This window comes from Carassius gibelio, chromosome A5, assembly GCF_023724105.1.
Source record: "Carassius gibelio isolate Cgi1373 ecotype wild population from Czech Republic chromosome A5, carGib1.2-hapl.c, whole genome shotgun sequence".
Lineage (NCBI taxonomy): Eukaryota > Metazoa > Chordata > Actinopteri > Cypriniformes > Cyprinidae > Carassius > Carassius gibelio.
In genome coordinates this window covers 26,856,121-26,877,126 of record NC_068375.1, presented here as the reverse complement: position 1 = coordinate 26,877,126, position 21,006 = coordinate 26,856,121, and the positions used below count along the sequence as shown (strand labels likewise).

The following is a 21,006-nucleotide window of genomic DNA, read 5'->3' as shown; positions in this document are numbered from 1 at the left end:
ATAGACGCGGATCAAATACAGTTAGAGTTAAATATAGGAGAGGAGACCTTTACACAACTCACCAGCCCTCAAACACACTCTTAACCAGATGAAGGACTGCAGAGGAAACCAGTTTTTAAACAGACCTTTAACCCAGTTGTGTGATCTGTGTGGTTTTTTCCGATAATTAGAGTAATATACATATATAGAATTGATTGTGGAAGCTCAGAGTATCTGACTGGCCATAAGATAATGAGCTGATCACAAACAATAATCAACATAAATAAAGCTTATACTGTAATACTGCTGTACTATTATTAATCCTTTAAGTAATGTAATAATTAGGGCTGTGGATTTAACATGTTAATCTAATTAATTAGTTATGTAAAAAAATAATGTGTTAAAAATTTTAACACAATTAATGCACCCGCCACACCCGTCATCTTATATTTCATAAGGTGTTTTAAGCTAGAAATGGAGCTGCAAAGATCAATTGTTCTTTTTTTCTCACTTTTCCCAATGCAAATATTATCTATTAAAGCAACTGTTGTGTTTCTCCAAGCAATACACATTTTCAGAATGAATTCGCGTTTTGAATGAATCAGGTGAACCAATGATTCAATCAATGGCCTATTCATAAAATTTGCCATTTACTTCATTCCTGACTGAATCCATTTGAACGAATCAAGTAAATCAATGAATGCATAGATGAATCAGTCAATCAATTAATTATTCATTAAGACATTTACTTTTTTGGGGTTCTTATTTCATGTATCATTTCTTTAAAAATAATAAGTAATTAAAATAATGTAATAAAAAATAAGAAAAATATTAAAGGGATAGTTCACCCCAAAATAAAAAGAGCAGTTTTTTTCTTAAGCTAATTAAATATTTTTTCATGTAACACAATACTGGCTTTAAAATATATTTTGTGTGTAATTTCTCAGCCAGATTTGATGTGCAATTCATATGCAATAAATTCATTGACATATCGTGTAATTACTTAGTTTAAAAGTTTGAATTGACTGACAGTCCTTGTGACAATATAAATGTATGTCAGGGCTTTCAGACACACAGTTTTTGAGTACATTTAAATAATTTTTTTTGGTCAGTGGTCAAGAACCGTTGACGAAATGTAACATTTATTTATAATATTGCCAGAAATGTTTAATCAAAAATTGATCGTTTACACTACCATTAGAAATTTGGGACCTGTAAATTTTTCTGATCATTATTAATGTTAAAAAATAATGTTATGCTTAATATTTTTGAGGAAACTTTTTTAGGATTCTTTTTACAGTATTTATTTGAAATATAAATCTTTTGTAACAATGTAAAAGTATTTAATGTCACTTCAACGTCTTGTCTTTGCTTTCAATGTCTTTGCTGAATAAAAGTATGAATTTCTTCCAACGAAATAGAAATTAGACAGTAAATGAAACGAAAGTTTCATCTGTTTCAGATGTTCATCTGTCATCTGTTCATCTGAAATCTGTCAGTTTAACGGGTTACATGTGTGAAAGTGGCTTGCGACTCTTAAATATAAAACTAGTGAACATAGGCAATAAGAGTGTCACTTGTTCTGCAAAATTTTAGCGTTTAAGACAGCAATTAAAAAAAACACTCATTTACACTGATTAGCTAAGGGGAAAAAAGTGCAAATTTGGTTTCCTGAGAGAAGCCCCAGAGGAGACAATATACTGAGGCCTGTCATATGTAATACTCACTGCAGAGCAGATTTTCTGGGAGGAGAGGGAGGGTGTGTATGGTTGTTACACAAGAACCTGCATCCCCTGACACTCTAACACCCACACATTCACTAACATGTCAGGCCATGATATTATGCCCACACACACTCGCAATAGCCTAAAAATACTCTTACGCACATATAAACATGCATGGAGCAATGAAAACACATGCTTATGTATATACAAAACCTCCTTCATATTTTTCTCTACCATACGGTCTTAAAATAATTTTGCTCCAGTTGATACTCACCCCTTGCCTGCAGGCCTGTTCATTGAGCGCCCGCACCCAAGCTCTCTGCCAGTGCTCTCTGAACGACTTGAACACAAAAAGTGATGACAAAAGGCCTTTGACGCCAGCCTCAGTGTCACTCCCTGCCCCGTCTCGCCCCAGCCTCAGCCTCAGGAGGGAACCCCACACGCCGCCCGTCAGTGTCTGGTGGGTGAGACTCAAGGGCAGCTGCCATTTGGTCTCCCTCTTGCCCTGAAACCTCGTGCACCACCTGGGGCGAAGCAATGCCAATGAGAACTGAACGAGCCAGGCTAGTACGACCAGCAGCGAGGCACAGAAGAGAGCCACCTGAACCAGCCAGCTCACGTCCTGGAAAGTCGTCATCTCCTTAATCAATGCTCATTTAAATCTCATTTTCACGAAGGGTTGAAAATCTTGACTCAATAAGGTTGGAACTCTGTGGAAAGGGAGAGAGATGGAGAGTGATTTGGGTGGAAAAAGACAGGATGTAGGGATATACAGCTATACAGCAAAGACACAACATGTTAACAATGTCTCATTGGAAAAGTGACATCTTACTTAAAGGGACAGTTTACTCATAAATTAAAGTCTAGTACATGTTTAAATAGAAAAACAATGGAAAAGCAGTGCAGTTGAATGCGAAACACATAAGTGAATAGCCCCTTTCTATAGCAAATGATCTGGGATTTTGCATTTCTCTTTTGTGTTCCAAGGAGAGAAGAAAGTCAACAGCAACATGAGCATGAAAATGGTGACAAAATGTACATTATTTGGTGAGCTGTGCCTCTAACAAAAGGTCGAATTCATGCTTATTCGCAGATGGGAAAATCAGCTATGACTTATTTTCTATTTACATACACATTATAATTTTGTCCAATGTTTTCCTATCAAACAATTTAGAATAAAGGCTAATTTACCTAAAACATTTATGGTATTTTCTCACCACCAGTTATTGCTGCTGTATTTGTTTAGTGTGCTCTCTGTATGTTTTGTCTGTCTGTCTGTGTGTGTGTGTGTGTGTGTGTGTGTGTATACAGGTGCTGGTCATATAATTAGAATATCATCAAAAAGAAGATTCACTAATTCCATTCAAAAGGTGAAACTTGTAAATTATATTCATTCATTACACACAGACTGATATATTTCAAATGTTTATTTCATTTAATTTTGAAGATTATAACTGACAACTAAGGAAAATCCCAAATTCACTATCTCAGAAAATTAGAATATTGTGAAAAGGTTCAATATTGAAGACACCTGGTGCCACACTATAATCAGCTAATAAACTCAAAACACCTGCAAAAGCCTTTAAATGGTCTCTCAGTCTAGTTCTGTAGACTACACAATCATGGGGAAGACTGCTGACTTGACATTTGTCCAAAAGACGACCACTGACACCTTGCATAAGGGGGGCAAGACACAAAAGGTCATTGCAAAAGAGGCTGGCTGTTCACAGAGCTCTGTGTCCAAGCACATTAATAGACAGGCGAAGGGCAGTTGGTAGAAAAAAAGTGTACAAGCAATAGGGATAACTGTGCCCTGGAGAGGATTGTGAAACAAAACCCATTCAAAAATGTGGGAGAGATTCACAAAGAGTGGACTGCTGCTGGAGTCAGTGCTTCAAGAACCACTATGCACAGATGTATGTAAGACATGGGTTTCAGGTGTCGCATTCCCTGTGTCAAACCACTCTTGAACAACAGACAGCATCAGAAGCGCCTCGCTTCAAAAAGGACTGGACTGCTGCTGAGTGGTCCAACGTTATGTTCTCTGATGAAAGTAAATTTTGCATTTCCTTTGGAAATCAGGGTCCCAGAGTCTGGAGGAAGAGAGGAGAGGCACAAATTCACGTTGCTTGAGGTCCAGTGTAAAGTTTCCACAGTCAGGGATGGTTTGGGGTGCCATGTCATCTGCTGGTGTTGGTCCACTCGGTTTTCTGACGTCCAAGGTCAACACAGCTTTATACCAGGAAGTGTTAAAGCACTTCATGGTTCCTACTGCTGACAAACTTTATGGAGATACAGATTTCAACAGGACTTGGCACCTGCACACAGTGCCAAAGCTACCAGTACCTGGTTTAAGGACCATGATATCCCTGTTCTTAATTGGCCAGCAAACTCCCCTGACCTTAACCCCATAGAAAATCTATGGGGACTGTGAAGAGCAAGATTCGATATGCCAGACCCAAGAATGCAGAAGAGCTGAAGGCCACTATCAGAGCAACCTGGACTCTCATAACACCTGAGTAGTGCCACAGACTGATCGAATCCATGCCACGCTACATTGCTGCAGTAATTCAGGCAAAAGGAGCCCCGACTAAGTATTGAGTGCTGTACATGCTCATACTTTTCATGTTCATACTTTTCAGTTGGCCAAGATTTCTAAAAATCCTTTCTTTGTATTATTCTTAAGTAATAATCTAATTTTCTGAGATAGTGAATTTTGGATTTTCCTTAGTTGTCAGTTATAATCATCAAAATTAAAAGAAATAAACATTTGCAATATATCAGTCTGTGTGTAATGAATGAATATAATATACAAGTTTCACGTTCATATATATATATATATAATGACCAGTTCCTACTTTAACCATTTGCGCCCGAACTACAGTTACCATATTAACCTTTTTGCAAGAAGTTCCAAAGACTTGTTCTTATCAAGATTTACAATGTGTTGTGTTAGTATTACCACCTGTGCTTAAAAGTTTAATCAGTTAAGCAAACTGACTAAGCATTTCGGTGAAAGTGTGACATTCAATGCTTGTCCTGAAACCGGAGAAGCAGACAACTTCTTCCAGAAAACTCAGATCGGTTGCACAGTCTAGTCCTGTGTCAAGACTGTCTCAAATAAACCCGTCCCGATTCTGTAACGTTACTGACAGTCCAGCAGCGAGGATAGCAGCTGTATTGTGGGTCGGTGCAGCATTGCATCTTCTAACTGGATCATCATGACCCATCTAGCGATTCATTTCAATTACCCTCTTTTTTGGCAACTAATCTAAGTTTGTATTTAATAATGGTACACATATCAAATAATGCATGTTTACGTCACCCTCAATGGTCGCCATTCGAAAATCTGTATTTCAAACCCTAGTGAGCTGCATACCTAGACAACATTTTTGGGCATCTTACTCAGTTCAGCTGACTCGGAACGCGCCTACGAAGAACAAAAAATGTTCTTCGTACATGACGCCGAACGCATATTCAGGATTTATAAGAATAGAAAGGAAATAATACCGATCAGGTGAGAAACACCGTCTTTGGACGCTACAGATCACCAGCTCAATGGCTACATCATGTCTTCGTAATTCCAGCACCAGTCCGAGCGTCCGAGCATCTTCTACGATCAAACCTGAGTTGATCGTTACATGGCCTCCGTTTCGTGAATCTTTCGCATGCTACATAAAACCACACATTTATATGATCCAGTGCTGTCAACTCAAGAGAAAATGTTCCCCCTTCCACAGTCGGTGTCGGATGGTCTGTAATGGTAATGCGCAGGAACAGAATTCGAGCTGTCAAATAGTGTAGCAACACAAACACACAGCGCGTACGCGCTGCACGCATTTAAAGAGACACGCACGCTGGTGAAACTGCGCATGCGCAATGCGCACATTCTCTATCTGCCCACTCGCTGATGTATATGAAGATTTATCTGTTTTTATACAGTCTATGGGATTTACATCATGTCATAAACACAGGGTTGTTGTGCTGATTTTGTCACCACTTTAAAGATATAAGTATCCACGTATTTTATGTTTGAACTGATTTTTCTAATTTTCTATCAACGGTCTTTTATATTAGCCAAAATTCTATTTTTCGGTGACTCTCTTCATATTAAGTATATGATTATTTTATTTCAATTCCTAGCAAAATTCTGAAAATTCTTAAAAAATAAATAAATAATAAATAAAACTTTATAAATTAATTCGCTTGTAATAATCTTCCACTTATAAAATTATCTAAAATACATAAAAGTTTACAAAATACTAATAAAATCATAAAATATGCCATCATTCATTTTAAAATCTCATGCATTGGTAACCGTCTCAAGATATTTTTTGTAATGGCTTTATGGTTCATCGTTGCAAAAATAAAAATAAATAATAATAATAATAATAATTTTTATATTGATATTATAATAGAATGAGCATTCTTTGTTTTGAATGAGAAACTGTCAAAATATGCAATACATATTTAATCAAATATAAGATTAAAGCATACCATTATCCAGTCTTTATTCGTTTACCAAATTAGCAAAATTCAATTCTTAAGGCAAATATTAAAATATATGGTTATATATAATAGAATATGATTAGAACAAAATAATAATAATACGACTTATTATTACTATTGTTGTTATTATTTGGTATACTATTAGAGTGTTTCAGATTAGAAAATGGGACTTTTACAGTACTTTTTTATTTTGTTTCCTGTTGTGTTTCGTCTGCAAAGGTTCGACCGAACCCAGGATGAAAAAAAACATATTTACGTATTTTTCTGATAAAAGACGTGCCTTATAACTACCGTGTACAGTACAGTATTTCGCTTTAAAGCTTTCATTGTCGTACCATCCGCTTATGCGAGTATAATAAGCAAGTTGACGTAACCAGTCGGCGGACGGAAGACAGTATGTTGACGGAAGTAGACGTGGATCTTGTGATGAGATCAGAGCCAAACCTGCACAGTAAACTGAAATATCTATCAGGTTTTGACGCCAAAGAAGCTTACGAGTAACTAGTAAATCATAACCTCAGATGGTGTTTATTTGGTCAGAGTTTTTATATAGATAATTTGTTATTTACCCGACCTTATTAAAAAATCAGCTTCTCATCAAGCCAATGAACTACCGTTCATTGACTCAGTACTTTTGTATAAAAAAACTGTGCGGTCCGTTCGAAAACAAGCATATTGTAATTGTTTTTGCGCGTGATTTCATATAATTATGTGGTGTGGAGTTGTATTTTAACTGAAATGTAATACAGTTTTTGTCAACCTCGAAGAAACATGTTAAGCCAATGGCAGCTTCACTATGAATGTGCAACATAAAAGTTTTGAATGTTGCTGATAGGAAGCAAACGTTATTTTCAACTAGAGTCATCGAAATATAACTGTGGTATATTACAGTAGATAGAGTATTTTGTTTTTTTATATTGCGTTAGTCCATGGAGAAGATGTCTCCAATTCCTGCTCTTCCTCTTATCATTAACTGTTGTATGTCTGCACTTGGGTGCGTTGCAACAGTGAAGCTTATTCCTGCTTTTAAGAATCATTTCATATCTGCGAGACTCTGTGGCATGGATCTAAATAAAACCATAAAGAAAGAGGTGTAAGTGGTTGATTTTTACATCAAAAGTTTGTATTGTAATTTTATGTCCGGAACCTGAAATTAACTCCGTTCTCTTTCCTTTATTAACCAGGCCTGAATCACAAGGGGTTATCAGCGGCACAGTCTTCCTCATCATTCTCTTCCTCTTCATCCCTGTGCCCTTCCTCCATTGCTTCATGGGAGAACGGTGTCAACGGTTCCCTCACAACGAGGTGACATTATCATCCACTAATCATAAATAATACACACATATCAAGAATTCACCACTTACACCACTGTTCAAAAGTTTGGGTTCAGGTTTTTAATACTTTTATGCAACAAGGATGACAGCAGAGACATTTATAAATTTACGAAAGCTCATGGTATCCACAAAAATATTAATAATAACAACCCCTTTCAGCATTTATAATAAGACAAGTTTCATGTGTAAACACACACACACACACACACACACACACACACACACACACATATATATATATATATATATATATATATATATATATATATATATATATATATATACACACACACACACACACACACACACGCACACATATATATATATATAAATATAAACTTTATGCATATGTCCATGTAGTTTGTCCAACTGATTGGTGCTTTGTTGGCCATCTGCTGCATGATATTCCTGGGTTTTGCTGATGATGTTCTGAACCTACGATGGAGACACAAGCTAATGCTGCCCACTATGGCCTCCCTGCCTCTACTCATGGTCTACTTCACTAACTTTGGCAACACTGTCATCGTCGTGCCCAAACCTTTCCGTGTCCTGCTGGGGATGCATCTGGACTTGGGTGAGTTTGACAGTCTGCTTAAATGTCTGGTGCTCTATATGACCTGATTTTATTGCACTCTTGTTTGAGATGTATGATTGTTGATATTCTAAGTATTTTCTATATACTGTATTTCAGGCATTCTGTATTATGTATATATGGGGATGCTGGCTGTGTTCTGTACAAATGCCATTAACATCTTGGCTGGTATCAATGGCATTGAGTCGGGGCAAGCTCTCTTCATATCTGGCTCCATCATCATCTTTAATTTTCTGGAGCTCAATGGTAAGCTTCAACCCATTTTAGCAAATTTCCACCTAGATTCAAATCTCTTAAAATTTGCATAATTTATATATACAATACTGTTAAAAGTTTGAAATAATTAGTCTCTTATGCTCACAAAGGGTGTATTTATTTGATCAGTTAAATACAGTAATATTGTGAAATAACAGTTTTTATTTGAATATATTTGAATATAATTTATTCCTGTGATGGGCGAAACTCAGTTCTCAGAAGCCATTACTCCAGTTTTCAGTGTCACATGATCCTAAATTTCTTAAATCTCTCTGACGCTGCTTGGTTTTTCATTTGAATAGGTCTTAAGCTCATTCTCTAGCTTACATTGTTCAACTGATCTTTGATTAATGTTTCTCTTTCAGGAGACTACAGGGATGACCATGTTTTCTCTTTGTACTTCATGATTCCCTTTTTCTTCACCACATTAGCCCTCTTCTACCACAACTGGTTTGTTAAAACTATTGCTATTTGATTATCTGTACTTACTTAAGTTTTTGAATCCAGGCCAGTAAAAAAAACTGATCTCTAAAAGTTAAGCTTGACAAATAGCGCTATTTGAACAAATATGTAACCTTTGAATATCTCATATCAGGTATCCTTCCTCTGTGTTTGTGGGAGACACTTTCTGTTACTTTGCTGGAATGACGTTTGCAGTGGTCGGGATACTCGGCCACTTCAGTAAGACCATGCTGCTTTTCTTCATCCCCCAAGTCATCAACTTCATTTACTCTCTGCCTCAGCTCTTTCACATTATTCCCTGTCCCAGACATCGCCTGCCAAGGTGGGTTATTACACTAACATTTTAAAAATCAAGCTATAACAAAGATTTATTTATATTTGCATTAGAATTCATTTTGACAGTCATTGAAGGTTGATTTAATATGTGGGTATTTAAAGTGTTAAACTCTTTGGTTATGAGATGGTTGTGAGATGAGAGCTTGACCTCTAAAACTGATTAATGCAGGTTACAGTCTGACACGGGAAAGCTTGGCATGAGCTACTCCAAATTCAAACAGAAGGACCTGGGCAAATTAGGACAACTTATTCTAAAGGTAAACACACACATGTCACTGTGAGTGTGTATCATTATAAACAGGTTTAGGAATGTTTGTTTAAAAAGACTGGTACTTCTGCTACAAAAGAGCCAGGAGCATTTCTATTTGGTATTCCCTCTATGTTTGAATGTGATTTCCTCTTTTTTTCCTGCAGGTGGCAGAAATGTTATGGCTCCTGGATGTGCGTAGAGGGCAGGAAGGAGATGATGAGTTTATTGAGTGTAACAACATGACCCTTATCAACCTGGTACTAAAAGTGCTGGGACCTACCCATGAGAGGAACCTGACTGCAATCATGCTGTTAATACAGGTGAATCCCTTGAGAGCTAATGTGCTAAACTATGGTTATTTCAAATTAAAAGATGTTTGAACTTGTGTCTATGTGTATATAAATACTTTTCAAAGAAAGATAGTGTAAACCCTGGTTCTTCAAAGGAAACGGATGTTTTGATGGATTGAAATAGTATTATATTTCTTTCTCAGGTCTTGGGGAGTGCCGTGGCGTTTGGAATCCGGTATCATCTTGTGCGTCTGTTCTACGACGTCTAGACCACTGAAGCTCCTGAGAAACGTTACAACCTGCTGCTTTCATTTGGAGAAAAAAAATACTGAAATAAAACTGATTGTTGATTAATTACTAAACCGACTTTCCTCTATAAAGTATGGAATCTTGACACATTGTATTTCAGCTTCTCTGTCTATACATCTGCATGTGTAGGGACAGTCTATACGTATGCCCTTAATTCTCATTGTGACATAAAAGCTCTGTAGATAATGAACAGGTGTCTGCATAAAGATTTCCAATAATTTGGGATGACCTGAAAAGAGGGTTGTATTTTGAAGGATTATGTGAAAATGTTACATTCAGGGATATTTTAGGGAGTTGGTGAATTTTTTTACAACATTTCCGAAGGATTATTTGATATATGCAGTTATTTTAGTATATATATATATATATATATATATATATATAATTTTTGTGTGTGTCTTTGACTCATTTGAATATACCAACAATGTCAATGGACCACACTAGCTTCCGGAGAGGTAAATGTCCTTTATATTTATACTGTTTTATGAATCAGTTATTATATATTTTATATGCGTTTCATACGGTATTTAGAAGAGAAACCAAAAATAGCCCATACATTAATACTAATATAAAACACTACATTTTCAATTATTTAGTGTGATGGTTTTCCAGGTTCTCAAATTTGATGGCCCCTTCATAAAATACAAAGGGCTACTTATAAGCTTCATATATAATAACCTTTTTATACTATAGTAAGTGTAGTATTTGAATGAGAACATTTTGTTTTTAAAATTAAATAATTGAAACCTGAGCAGGTGTCTCAGCTCAAGGTTTCTGGCAGCCATACTCCACGTGGCACTGTCTCCATTGGCCTGGTCCATAATCAATACTTGGCTCGCCTGCATGTTTTACAGAAGAGGAGCATAACAGTCTGAGGAGAGACTCTGGCTTCTGCTCAGTGGAAGGAATTGCAGAGCTTCTCAGACACGTGTTCTTCCATTGCTACCACACCAAGTTGAAGCAATGGGGTCTTGCTTTACTTGACGGCCACAGCGACATGGGTGCCTGTTCGGTAGGCCTTCATAACATCAACATTGTGCCTGAGGTCCAAGAGAACTTCCTTTGTCTTTGGGAGCACTGTGAGGTATGAAAGCAATTTTCCATTTTTAAGTAGATTATATTTTACTGTATGTGGCTTGTCAAATCAGGTTTATTGAAGTGTGAAGAATAAGTGGGAAGGTTTTTATTTTACTATTATATGTATTCTCTTTGGCAGTGTTTTAGTGCTTTAAAAATAAAGTGCTCTGCTGATAAACGTGTTTCTATGCAGATGTCTATGGATATTCCCGAGTGGTTCTACAGACATGTGGAGATGCATGCCCATTGTCTCGAGGCTAATGAAGAGAATGTGCTGTTCTGTGGCTGGAAAGGTCAGAAATAACTTCAAGGCCCCTCCTTTGTCCGCAACTATATTCGAAAGCTTTATGATTTTTCTAGTTTGTGATTTAGGGGAGAAGCATTAATGAAAAGGACATTCAAAAATTCCTTATTTACAGTTTCTTTCTGATGAAATGTGTTGGAGCTAAGCATAACTATAAAAATGTATATTCATTCTAAAAATGACATTTTCAGGTCCAAAAATCACTCCTTTAAAAATAGGCTACCTTATGTATTGAGTTATTTATTTTATTTTATTTTTTTTTTAAATATAGACCCCTTGGAAATTTGCTGAGGCCCCCTAGTGGTTGGTGGCAGCTGTTTGAGATGCACTAAATCAGTTATGAGATAAACACAAAATCAGAAAGAATAGAATAATCAGTGATTATATTACATAAAGTCCAGACTGCTACCTTGTGTTAATAATAAAGTTGATCATTTGTCCATTTTGTCTGTTCCATATTTGTGCTACCTATATTGAACCCCATGGCAGATGATGTTACTATTCTGCACGTTTTTGAGTTTATATCTTCTTATTTCTAGACTGTGAGGCCTCTTTCAAAGGCAGGTTTAAGTTGCGAGAGCACAATGAAAACACAGGAAAAGCTGGTGCCATGTCTGACCTGTGGAGGACAGTTTGCCAACAACACAAAGTTCTTTGACCACATTCGATGACAAACCTCCACTGAAGGTGAGGGTGTTGTGTTTGAGGTGGTACACATGCAGAAACCGCTATAATGAAACATGAAAACCTTCTGTATTAAACAAATTTGAAGCATTGATTTATTTCATGGAACATAACAAAAAATGTTTGGGCTTGGCTCATTGCACCTATTTGTGTCCGTAGGTCAAAGATTTCAATGTTCTCACTGCTCTAAGACCACATGAGGAGCCATGCTATGGGTCTTTTTGTATGTCAAGTGTCACAGAGGTTGCACTTTGTTCTGCTGTATTGGACCTTGCAGGCTTATATTGACTAATGATGTTCTTCTCTGTTCTCTGATCAAAGTCAGTCATTATAAATGTCCACTGTGTGATATGACCTGTCCATCACCATCCTCGCTGAGAAACCATATCAAGTTTCGTCATTCCAACGAGAAGCCTTACAACTGTGACTACTGCGAGTACAGGTGGGGTCACTTCCTTACCAGAGACAGTCATTCATTCATCATAATCCCTGCATATTTCTAATCATCTAGTCCGCCTTTTAAGACCTGTTTGTCAGAACATGATCTGCCAGTTGTCTGGTTTTTCAGCTGTAAAAGCCTGAGAGAGTTGCGGAAGCATTTAGACATGCACAGCACTGAGCCAGCATATCGATGTGACTTCTCTGATTGTGACTACTCCACATGCTCCCTTTACTCAATCAAGAAACACTACAAACGTGTTCATGAGGTGAACCAGGCAGGAAATGCCAGCCACATATCTATATCACAAAACAACTTCTATTGTGTTCCACAGAATAAAGCTAGTCAGTTTGGAAAGACAGGAAGCATTATTTTTGGCCATGAATATGGCAATTAAAAATTAGGATAAGCGAACAGTAATATATCAAATTATTATATTTAGGTGTATATGATCATTAGTGTGTATATATACTGTGAATATTCTTCTGTGCGTGAAAAAATGAAAGCTTGTGTATTCAGGTACAGAGTGTGTTCTGGGAATAATCCACTTTTCCTGTGATCGCGTGTGGTGTGTGTCTGTAAGAAGAGTCACGGTTTGTTTGAATCTCTCAGGACAGGAGGTTGTGCTGGGTTAGGCAGAATTTTATGCATCACTGCAGTAGTCAGGGGTTAGTGTTTGAGCACTTTACATAGACCTGTGACGCAGAATTTCGTGTCATAATTACAATCACTCCAGGTCTCAAGCACTCTAGGAACTCTGCTTAGGGAAGCGAACCGGACAAGATGTGAAAAACATGAAATTTACAATCAGCACAACTGATATTTAAGCTAAACTGCAAATCAGACTTCCCATGGCTCTCTCCCTTTCTCTGTAATCTCTTTCTCTGCTCTGGTGAAGTTAGCTGGTGTGTTAGCAGAATTTAAGAGATTAGTTTGAGTTAACGGCTTAGTGTAAGCTAAGATGCAACACTTCCCCTTTCTTTCCATCTGTCTCTGTGCAGGAAAACAGGTGCTGGAACATAGCCTTTAAAGAATACAGTTCCCAATCCAAACTGTTTTTCTATATTATTCATATAATTATGACTTCTGCAATATGAGACAACATAACAAGAAAACGCTGATTAGAAAAGAAGTCGGAGACGTTCAGAGGAAGAGAACAGAAGAGATATAGACAGCTTCTGTATTGGAGGAAAATTTCCACAATTAAAACAACATGAAAGTAGGAAATCTTCTGCTGCTGTTTCTGGGGTCCTTGCAAGTGGTGTTCACTCAGGTGCCTTTAAATGTATTTACTGAAAGAACCACTGTGGAAGAAGATCTAGGAAGTGGTAAGAGAAGAACCTGATTCATTTATGAACGAACAAGATATCTAAACTAAGCATAAAGACTGATTTTACAAATGACAAAACTTTGAAATTATTGTACATTGAAAATTGGTAAAGAATGCATGTATTTGAGCACCGAAGACTGCACTGTGTCCCTCAGGTCTGTTGGAGGTGGAACAGGAGGATGAACTGGCGGACACTTACTGGTCCGGGACAGCCCCCCTTTGTTTTGGAGGGTGTAAAGGCAGACACCAGGAGCTCAAGAGAGACAACTGTGGAGATTCAAACTGCTGCTGGGTGGGATACAAATCCTTCTGTAGAGGTACACCTTATCATCATCTTAAAGGGACAGTTCACCCAAAAATCACTTACTCACCCTCGTGTCATTCTAAACCCTTATGACTGACTTTAAGTGAAACATGGCTCAAAAGTCTGTTTTTTGTTTTTGTTTTTATGGTCACTCGAAATACTTAACGGAAGTCTTTATGTGTTTCATGAGTTTTATTTCATGTTTAATCTTTAGACTTTTTCTTTTCCCAAGTGAATTGTGGAAAGCCTGATGTGGACTTTAACGGGATGGTGTATGGGAGTGATTGGTGGGTGGGTTCTGTAGTTCGGTACGACTGCAGGCCAGGGTTCGTGTTGGTGGGAGATCCTGCCCGAGCCTGTCAGTCCAATGGCAAATGGACGCCTAAACCGTCCTGTCTCAGTAAGTCCTGGTCTGGCTGGACGTTGCACACAAATTATGGAATTATCCAGAAAGTGCACACAAATCTTAGACCTAATCTGTCTTAAGTCTCATGTATTTATAGTATAACTAAATTTGTTATTGTCAGCACTGTTACTTTGAGAGGTGTTAAAAATTATTCTTCAAAATAACCACACTCTGTAAGAAAATAATCAATTGAAAAATGGAAAAGGCACTGGAAATATTCTGTCAGGACTTTATCCAAGAAGTACAGGCATTTACCGTAATCCTAAAACACACAAAAAAAATGCAATGTATTGCATAATTAAAAGCAAAGGGAAAACACCTGTGAAAAATCAGTACAGATACTTTTGTTCATATTAACACATAAGTACGTTGTTCATGAAAACATTAAATGTCTACTGATACATAATATCTTTCAAAAAAGTGTACATGTATTACGTTGATCGGCTTTTTTAATAATATTTTTATTATAAAAAGATTTGACTTGAATGAGTAGAGATTTAACAATAGTTGTGGTCCGTTACATTTTACACCTAAATGCATTTAATTGACTTTATCAAATATAAGTTAGGCACAATTCTCTCTCTCCTCCTGTATGTGACGTTAGGAGTGTGTCATCGTGGCCGGGTTGAGATCAACGAGAAGGACATCGATGGGACGTGTTCGTCCACCTGTCCTGATGCTATGACCTATGCAGTCCCTCTACACCACAAATGCAGCCGAATTGAGAACTGCAGAAGTAAAGAATCGGGCTGGAAGCGCTGGTTTACACGCTGCAACGACTGCGACTGTGACTGCTTCACTCCCTGCAGTAAGTTTTTATAGAGTCGTTTAAATCGAGGCTAGTTAAAACAAGGGGAAAATATACTGTAACTGCAATAACACAATCAATGTTTTTGTTTGTTCCCTCAGCTTCTACAGGATAGAAGACAGTGAATGCGTATTCATTTTCCTTTTCTACAAAAGCCTAAACCTGCGGAAATGCTTCTGTTTTCCGAATATACTGTACATTTGATTGTATCTAGTTAGTTAGTCACAATTGTGGAAAGATAAGAGACACATTTCAGTTCCATAAGTGATTTTATTGGAACATTATGCTTCTGCAGATACAAGGAAATTATTAGTTTATTCATTTGCTTCATGATTGATACAAGATTAATGTAGTATGGTATTAATATAGTTGAATCAGAGTTGAATCAGCATCAGAGAGAGAGATCTCATTTATAACCATAGATGTGATCGCAGAAAACAAATCTCCTTTTAGTCCCAAGTGGTAAAATTCATGATGAAATTCTCATTTTTCTTGGGTTGGTAGCAGCCAATTCCTGTAAAAGATTGAGTGTTGGGAATATTTTATATTTGTGTTGTAAATAATGTGAAACCAGAATACTAAAAAGAAAACACACACATTTTCACACATACTCTGTGACATAAAGTGTGTGCTATACAATTAAATGATGCACTTACCCACGTTCAGTTGGGTTATAGAGTTTCCTTTCTTCGACAGAAGCTCCCAGTATGTGTGTCTTTCAGTAGATCCAGCCAGTCCATTCACACTCTCCAGAAATATGCCGTAGCTTTTGCTAATAGTGTATGTGAAGCTAAAAGAAATGCATGTAGCAAAATTAGCACAAAAAATTTAACTAGCACTATAACAGTTCCTTAAAGCCCTGAACCTTGTACAATAGACTGACATGGTAAAAGATGCCCCATTTCCCCTTAACCTATTAACCTACTGTACATGCTTGTTTTGTAATGTACATGAAACCAGAATAATTTGATAACATTTTGTGCCATACTTGAAATTGTTCTTGTCATGTAGCTGATTTAAGATCCCAAATATCGGCATTCCCACTGGCGCAGTAGTGGAGTAGGAGATGTTTGTGTTATTAAATTTATTAATGACAGTCACCTTAATGGGGATTGGTCCCTGCTTTCCTGTTAAGAAGAGAAAATTGGGCAAGAGAGTCTCAGAGAATGTTATTAAATCACATTCAAATGCTGTTTAGGATGTTTGACCTAAAAGGATTGTAATTCAATCAAGTTTCTCCTCATATAAAGCAGAAATCATGGTTTTATAGAGGAAAACTCACCTGAGTGCTCCTCACTTCCCCCCAGTCCTGGGAAAGGCAGCAAAGCTGCAAAGCACAGAAGGGTAATTGCTGTCAGAGCCATTCTATCAGACTGCTCAGTGTGTCTGAATGTCTCTCACAACCACACAACCTATTTATGTTTATTTTTTTGCATTCCAACTTAATAAGTCATACAATTACTGTGAAGTCATACCTTAAAAAGGAGTTGTTAGCCAAGAAACACGAGGAAAGAACATTAATCAGGCCTATGGTGTTTACACTGATTCCTTTTTTTTTTGTCTTCCTTATTACATTACAGGAAACAAGGATGACAATCTTCTTAGGACTGTTAATTGCAAAAGTACCAGGAAATATATAAATATAACAAAGAGTACACTGTTGCCCAAAAATATTTTTGAAGAAATCTTTTTTTTTCTTTTTTTAAGCTTTTATTATTACTGGATGAAACTAATAGAAATTATCAGAATTAACACACACAAACACATTAAATTAGCACTATCAATTCCTAATTTGAGGCTTGTACAATAGAATGACAAGAAAATCCTTGAGTCAGGGACAGTGTGTTCAGGTTTGATGTTTGCAGTTGATTTGCAGCATGAAATGAAGACAGTGCAACATATCCAAGAGAAAGATATAAAACCATGTCAGAAAAAATTTATATATAACTCTTAATATATATATCTTTTCCTTCTTCCCACAATTAATATATACCCCCCCCCCCCCCCCCCCCCTTGCTAATCACCTTTCAATGGTACACAAAGCCATCTGACTTTCAGCTGAGATCGGAAGTGCGTCCTCTTGTGACCATCGTGCGCTCCTACAAAATTTCTGACTGATTAAAATAATGTTAGAATAAAATTACATTGACATCAAGGTCCGTGTATCATCCGATCAGTCAATTATTCCATTTAATCTTGACAACATGTCATGTTGTACTACTTTAAGCACTTTCTGCGTCATGACTTATTAAACATCACTATTATGCATGACGCATGGAGTTAAAATAGTTTTGCCATTTATTTGTTCTTAAAGTATAATTTAAAACAAAATGAGTGAAATAAATTGAATTATCAGGGGCACAAGGCAAGAAGCGGCGCAAAGAAGAGAAGCAGAAAAAAATATCAATATAGAGGTAAAAATCACAAGTTAACGATTGTGTGAAAATGAGGTGATGTTTAGTATTTAAAAATAGCCTTTTTTAGAACATCTTAACTGCAACACTGACACTGTGGAACATTTTTGCTTGAGTTAACGGCTTATTTAATTTAATTTTATTTTCTTTACAATAAGCTTCTGTAATGCTGTTTTAATTTCAGTTACATTACTGCTTACTTTTAATTCACCAAAAAATGTCTAAATGTCTATTGAAAAAGACCATGTCTGGAACTTTTTGGACATGAGTAGCTCATGTCTGTTCTCTTCAATAAGCTATTTTATCAGATTAACTCAAAAAATACCAACAAGGCGCTTCAACACCTCCATTTATTTATTATCACAATTTAATTACTACTTATGTTGATACTTATCACTATTTATGTTTTGCTAAGTAATAGTAAGGGGGGATGGGAGGGGTTGCAGAAATCTAAATTCTCACCTAGGGCACTAACAGAGCCTGTGCAGGACCTGCCCAAAGCACACAGCAAAACTGATCACTCAGTGGTTGAAGGAGAAAAGGATGAATGAAACTTAAACCCCATTTAAGATCTGTAGAATGACTTGAAGACTGCAGTCCACAAATTATCACCATTAAATTTAACTGAACTTAAGCAGTTCTGCAAATAAGAGTTGGCAAATATTGCAAAGTCTAGATGAGCAAAGTTAGAAGAGACAGAGACATATCGCAGCAGATTAAAGGCTGTAATTAAAGCAAAACCTGGTTCAACAAAATACTGACACATTCTTTTCCATACCAACTCTATTTGTCTGACTCCAGTTAGTAATAGTTGTTAAAAGACCAGGGAGGCTTTTCAGTTTCATATTATGAGTTTATTATTTCAGTTCAATTTTGTGTTGATCCCATGACTGAAACAATGTAGATTTTTTTTTTAATCTATTGTTTGGCCCAAGTGGTGAACCTCAGGATCATATTCTCATCTCTCTGGGGTTGATAGCAGCCAATTCCTGCAAAACATTGAGGCATTCCAGAGTATAAATAATCTATATTTAAGAGGAAGATTTGTATTTTGCACATTTGAAAACTATTTAGATTGAATTATTTTGTGTTATAAAGTAAATCAAGATTAAGCCAAATTTTCTTTCTTGCACAACAACAGTAAAGTAATGTTATATAATTATCTTCATTCACGTACCCACTTCCAGTCGGGTTATAACTCCTGCTTTCTCAGACAGAAGCTCCCAGTGTGTCTGGTCCTTATCAGATCCAGCCAATCCGTTCACACTCTCCAGATATATGCCAGAGGTTTTATGAATAGTGTATGTGAATCTGTTTTTGTAACACAAATAAAGAATTAATCAGAATTGGCTCCAAAATCAATTCACATTCTGCTTTCATTTTTTTTTGAGACCTAACCCTTTATAATAAACTGAAAATACAACAGTTGAGTCAGGTGTGCCTGGAAAAGCATCTCAGACTTATCACAGATAAGCCTGATTTTCCCATAACCTTATTTAGTTAGTACATTACAAATGCTTTTGATCAAGTATGTCAGTCATCACAAGTTATTTAATCTCAACCAAAGTTAATCAGGTATACTCTTCTATACTACAATCACATAACTGCATGTGAAGTGAACTAAAGCAGTAAATTCAGTAAAATTTGTGGAGTACTTGAAACCGTCATTGGTGTCCTGCAGTTGATTTAAGGCACCAAACATCAGCCCTTCCTCAAGCACAGATGTGGAGTAGGAGATCTGCTCATTAGTTAATTCATTAATGACAGTCACTCTAACGGGTACCTGTTCCAGCTTGCCTGAGTGAGAGAGCGAGAGGACTGCATTATTTAGTTCAAATACATGCTGTAGTAATTTAGAGCATTAATAAATTTAATAACAAATAATCAGGTAATCCGTGATGAATTCACTTTTTGGTCTCAGTTTCTGTGGATAATAGTGTCTTCATAAAAGCTAACATAATAAAATTCATACTTTTTCATATCTAGACCTGCAAGTAATTAAACTCAGTCCTCACCTGATCCTGCAGGCAGTCCCAGTCCTGGGAAAGGCAGCAAAGCTGCAAAGCAAAGAAGACTAATTGCTGCCAGAGCCATTCTATCAGTCTGATCAGTGTGTCTGAATGTCTCTCACAACCACACACTCTATTTATATTCTTTTTTTTTCTTTTTTTTTTTTTTTTTTTGCATACCAATTTCTAGATCATAAATTATTAGTTTTATGGAGAGGCCTTATCTCTTAGAAAGGTGTGGTCTGCTAAAGGATTTTGCCATGGATTAACTGATGCTTGTTTCTGAGAAATATTGAATACAAACTGATAACATTGAAAGTGGAGAAGTAAATATTTGGCAAGGTCCCAATGACCATATTTTGTATGTTGTAAAATATGACATGTCAAATATGCTGTAGAGGGTGAGGATTATGTGGTTATGTTATCATTTACCACTGACCTCTCTTACCTCTTAAAAGTTAGTGTACTTTTCATTAATAAACATTAATTATTAACCATCACAAAATAACCTGACCACAGTTTCTTCATTTCCAGTGATGTGCATCTTAAAGGATCTTGTGAGATACTCAGAAAATCTCTGAGCAGTTGTTCTCTTTATGTAATTATTTTATTTAAAAATGTCATAACATGCACAGATTAGTTCATTACATTTTATAATATAAACATTTGAAATATATCAGTCTGTGTGTAATGAAGGAATATAATATACAATATAATATATAATATATGATCTATCTATCTATCTATCTATCTATCTCTCTCTCTCTCTCTCTCTCTCTCTCTCTCTCTCTCTCTCTCTCTCTCTCTCTCTCTCTGTCTCTCTATGTCTATCTATCTATCTGTCTGTCCGTTCATCTATATGTATATCTTAATTTACCTTCCCATATTATTTTTAATTTAGCAGGACAGTAAATGTATTTTTGCTGTAAAATATTGTAAGAATGTTGTTAGAAGGAAACAACTTTTAATGTGTGGGCTATCTGTCTGTCTCATCCACATGAAGCTGTACTTCCCCTTTCTGCAAAAATAATAATTGAAAACATTCTTCAAAGCAATCACACATGCTGCAAGGTAAGCATTATTTCCATATCTATCCTCAACATAAGATTAACCTGACGTAGAAACATTGAATATGATATTGAGCGTGTCATAACAGCAACAGTATGTGTACTCGCCATGGATGATGTAGGG

General features: G+C 36.5%; 4 protein-coding genes across 15 annotated transcripts in view; 1 reads left to right on the top strand and 3 right to left on the bottom strand.

Annotated features, from left to right (window-relative positions):
• LOC128008135 (phospholipid transfer protein C2CD2L-like) overlaps nucleotides 1–5,542 on the bottom strand; it is a 28,267-nt gene extending 22,725 nt beyond the window's left edge. For 4 of the 5 annotated variants that reach the window (XM_052592860.1, XM_052592862.1, XM_052592861.1 and 1 more), the window contains exons 1-2: nucleotides 5,214–5,541; nucleotides 1,978–2,413 (exon numbers count right to left, since the gene is read on the bottom strand). In XM_052592860.1, coding sequence (XP_052448820.1) covers nucleotides 1,978–2,340 — 363 coding nt within the window. In that variant the 5' untranslated portion in view covers nucleotides 2,341–2,413; nucleotides 5,214–5,541. Of the gene's footprint in view, nucleotides 1–1,977; nucleotides 2,414–5,213 lie in introns of all 5 variants that reach the window. The other variant, XM_052592864.1, reaches the window with a different exon arrangement.
• An 866-nt stretch (nucleotides 5,543–6,408) lies between these two features.
• On the top strand, nucleotides 6,409–16,057 carry LOC128008033 (UDP-N-acetylglucosamine--dolichyl-phosphate N-acetylglucosaminephosphotransferase). 8 transcript variants are annotated; one of them, XM_052592858.1, is made up of 18 exons: nucleotides 6,409–7,305; nucleotides 7,397–7,517; nucleotides 7,907–8,120; nucleotides 8,238–8,384; nucleotides 8,759–8,843; nucleotides 8,989–9,177; nucleotides 9,361–9,448; nucleotides 9,606–9,761; nucleotides 9,935–11,124; nucleotides 11,311–11,410; nucleotides 11,961–12,108; nucleotides 12,265–12,328; nucleotides 12,427–12,547; nucleotides 13,546–13,872; nucleotides 14,030–14,191; nucleotides 14,411–14,578; nucleotides 15,189–15,392; nucleotides 15,494–16,057. In XM_052592858.1, exons 1-9 carry the CDS (start codon nucleotides 7,142–7,144, stop codon nucleotides 9,998–10,000), a joined length of 1,230 nt encoding a protein of 409 aa, XP_052448818.1. In that variant the 5' UTR covers nucleotides 6,409–7,141; the 3' UTR covers nucleotides 10,001–11,124; nucleotides 11,311–11,410; nucleotides 11,961–12,108; nucleotides 12,265–12,328; nucleotides 12,427–12,547; nucleotides 13,546–13,872; nucleotides 14,030–14,191; nucleotides 14,411–14,578; nucleotides 15,189–15,392; nucleotides 15,494–16,057. The 8 variants fall into 8 exon arrangements, with proteins under 8 accessions (XP_052448818.1, XP_052448815.1, XP_052448811.1 ...); XM_052592855.1 differs by having other exon boundaries at nucleotides 12,674–13,872; XM_052592851.1 differs by having other exon boundaries at nucleotides 12,427–13,872.
• Nucleotides 15,761–16,823, bottom strand: tcnbb (transcobalamin beta b). The gene is made up of 4 exons (XM_052592859.1): nucleotides 16,675–16,823; nucleotides 16,381–16,519; nucleotides 16,049–16,182; nucleotides 15,761–15,906 (listed from the first exon to the last, which is right to left on the bottom strand). Exons 1-4 carry the CDS (start codon nucleotides 16,754–16,756, stop codon nucleotides 15,842–15,844), a joined length of 420 nt encoding a protein of 139 aa, XP_052448819.1. The 5' UTR covers nucleotides 16,757–16,823; the 3' UTR covers nucleotides 15,761–15,841.
• Nucleotides 16,824–18,638: 1,815 nt separating this feature from the next.
• tcnba (transcobalamin beta a) lies at nucleotides 18,639–19,952 on the bottom strand. The gene is made up of 4 exons (XM_052590442.1): nucleotides 19,822–19,952; nucleotides 19,462–19,603; nucleotides 18,984–19,117; nucleotides 18,639–18,795 (listed from the first exon to the last, which is right to left on the bottom strand). The coding sequence occupies exons 1-4, from the start codon at nucleotides 19,898–19,900 to the stop codon at nucleotides 18,725–18,727; spliced, it is 426 nt and encodes a 141-aa protein (XP_052446402.1). The 5' UTR covers nucleotides 19,901–19,952; the 3' UTR covers nucleotides 18,639–18,724.
• Nucleotides 19,953–21,006: the final 1,054 nt, after the last annotated feature.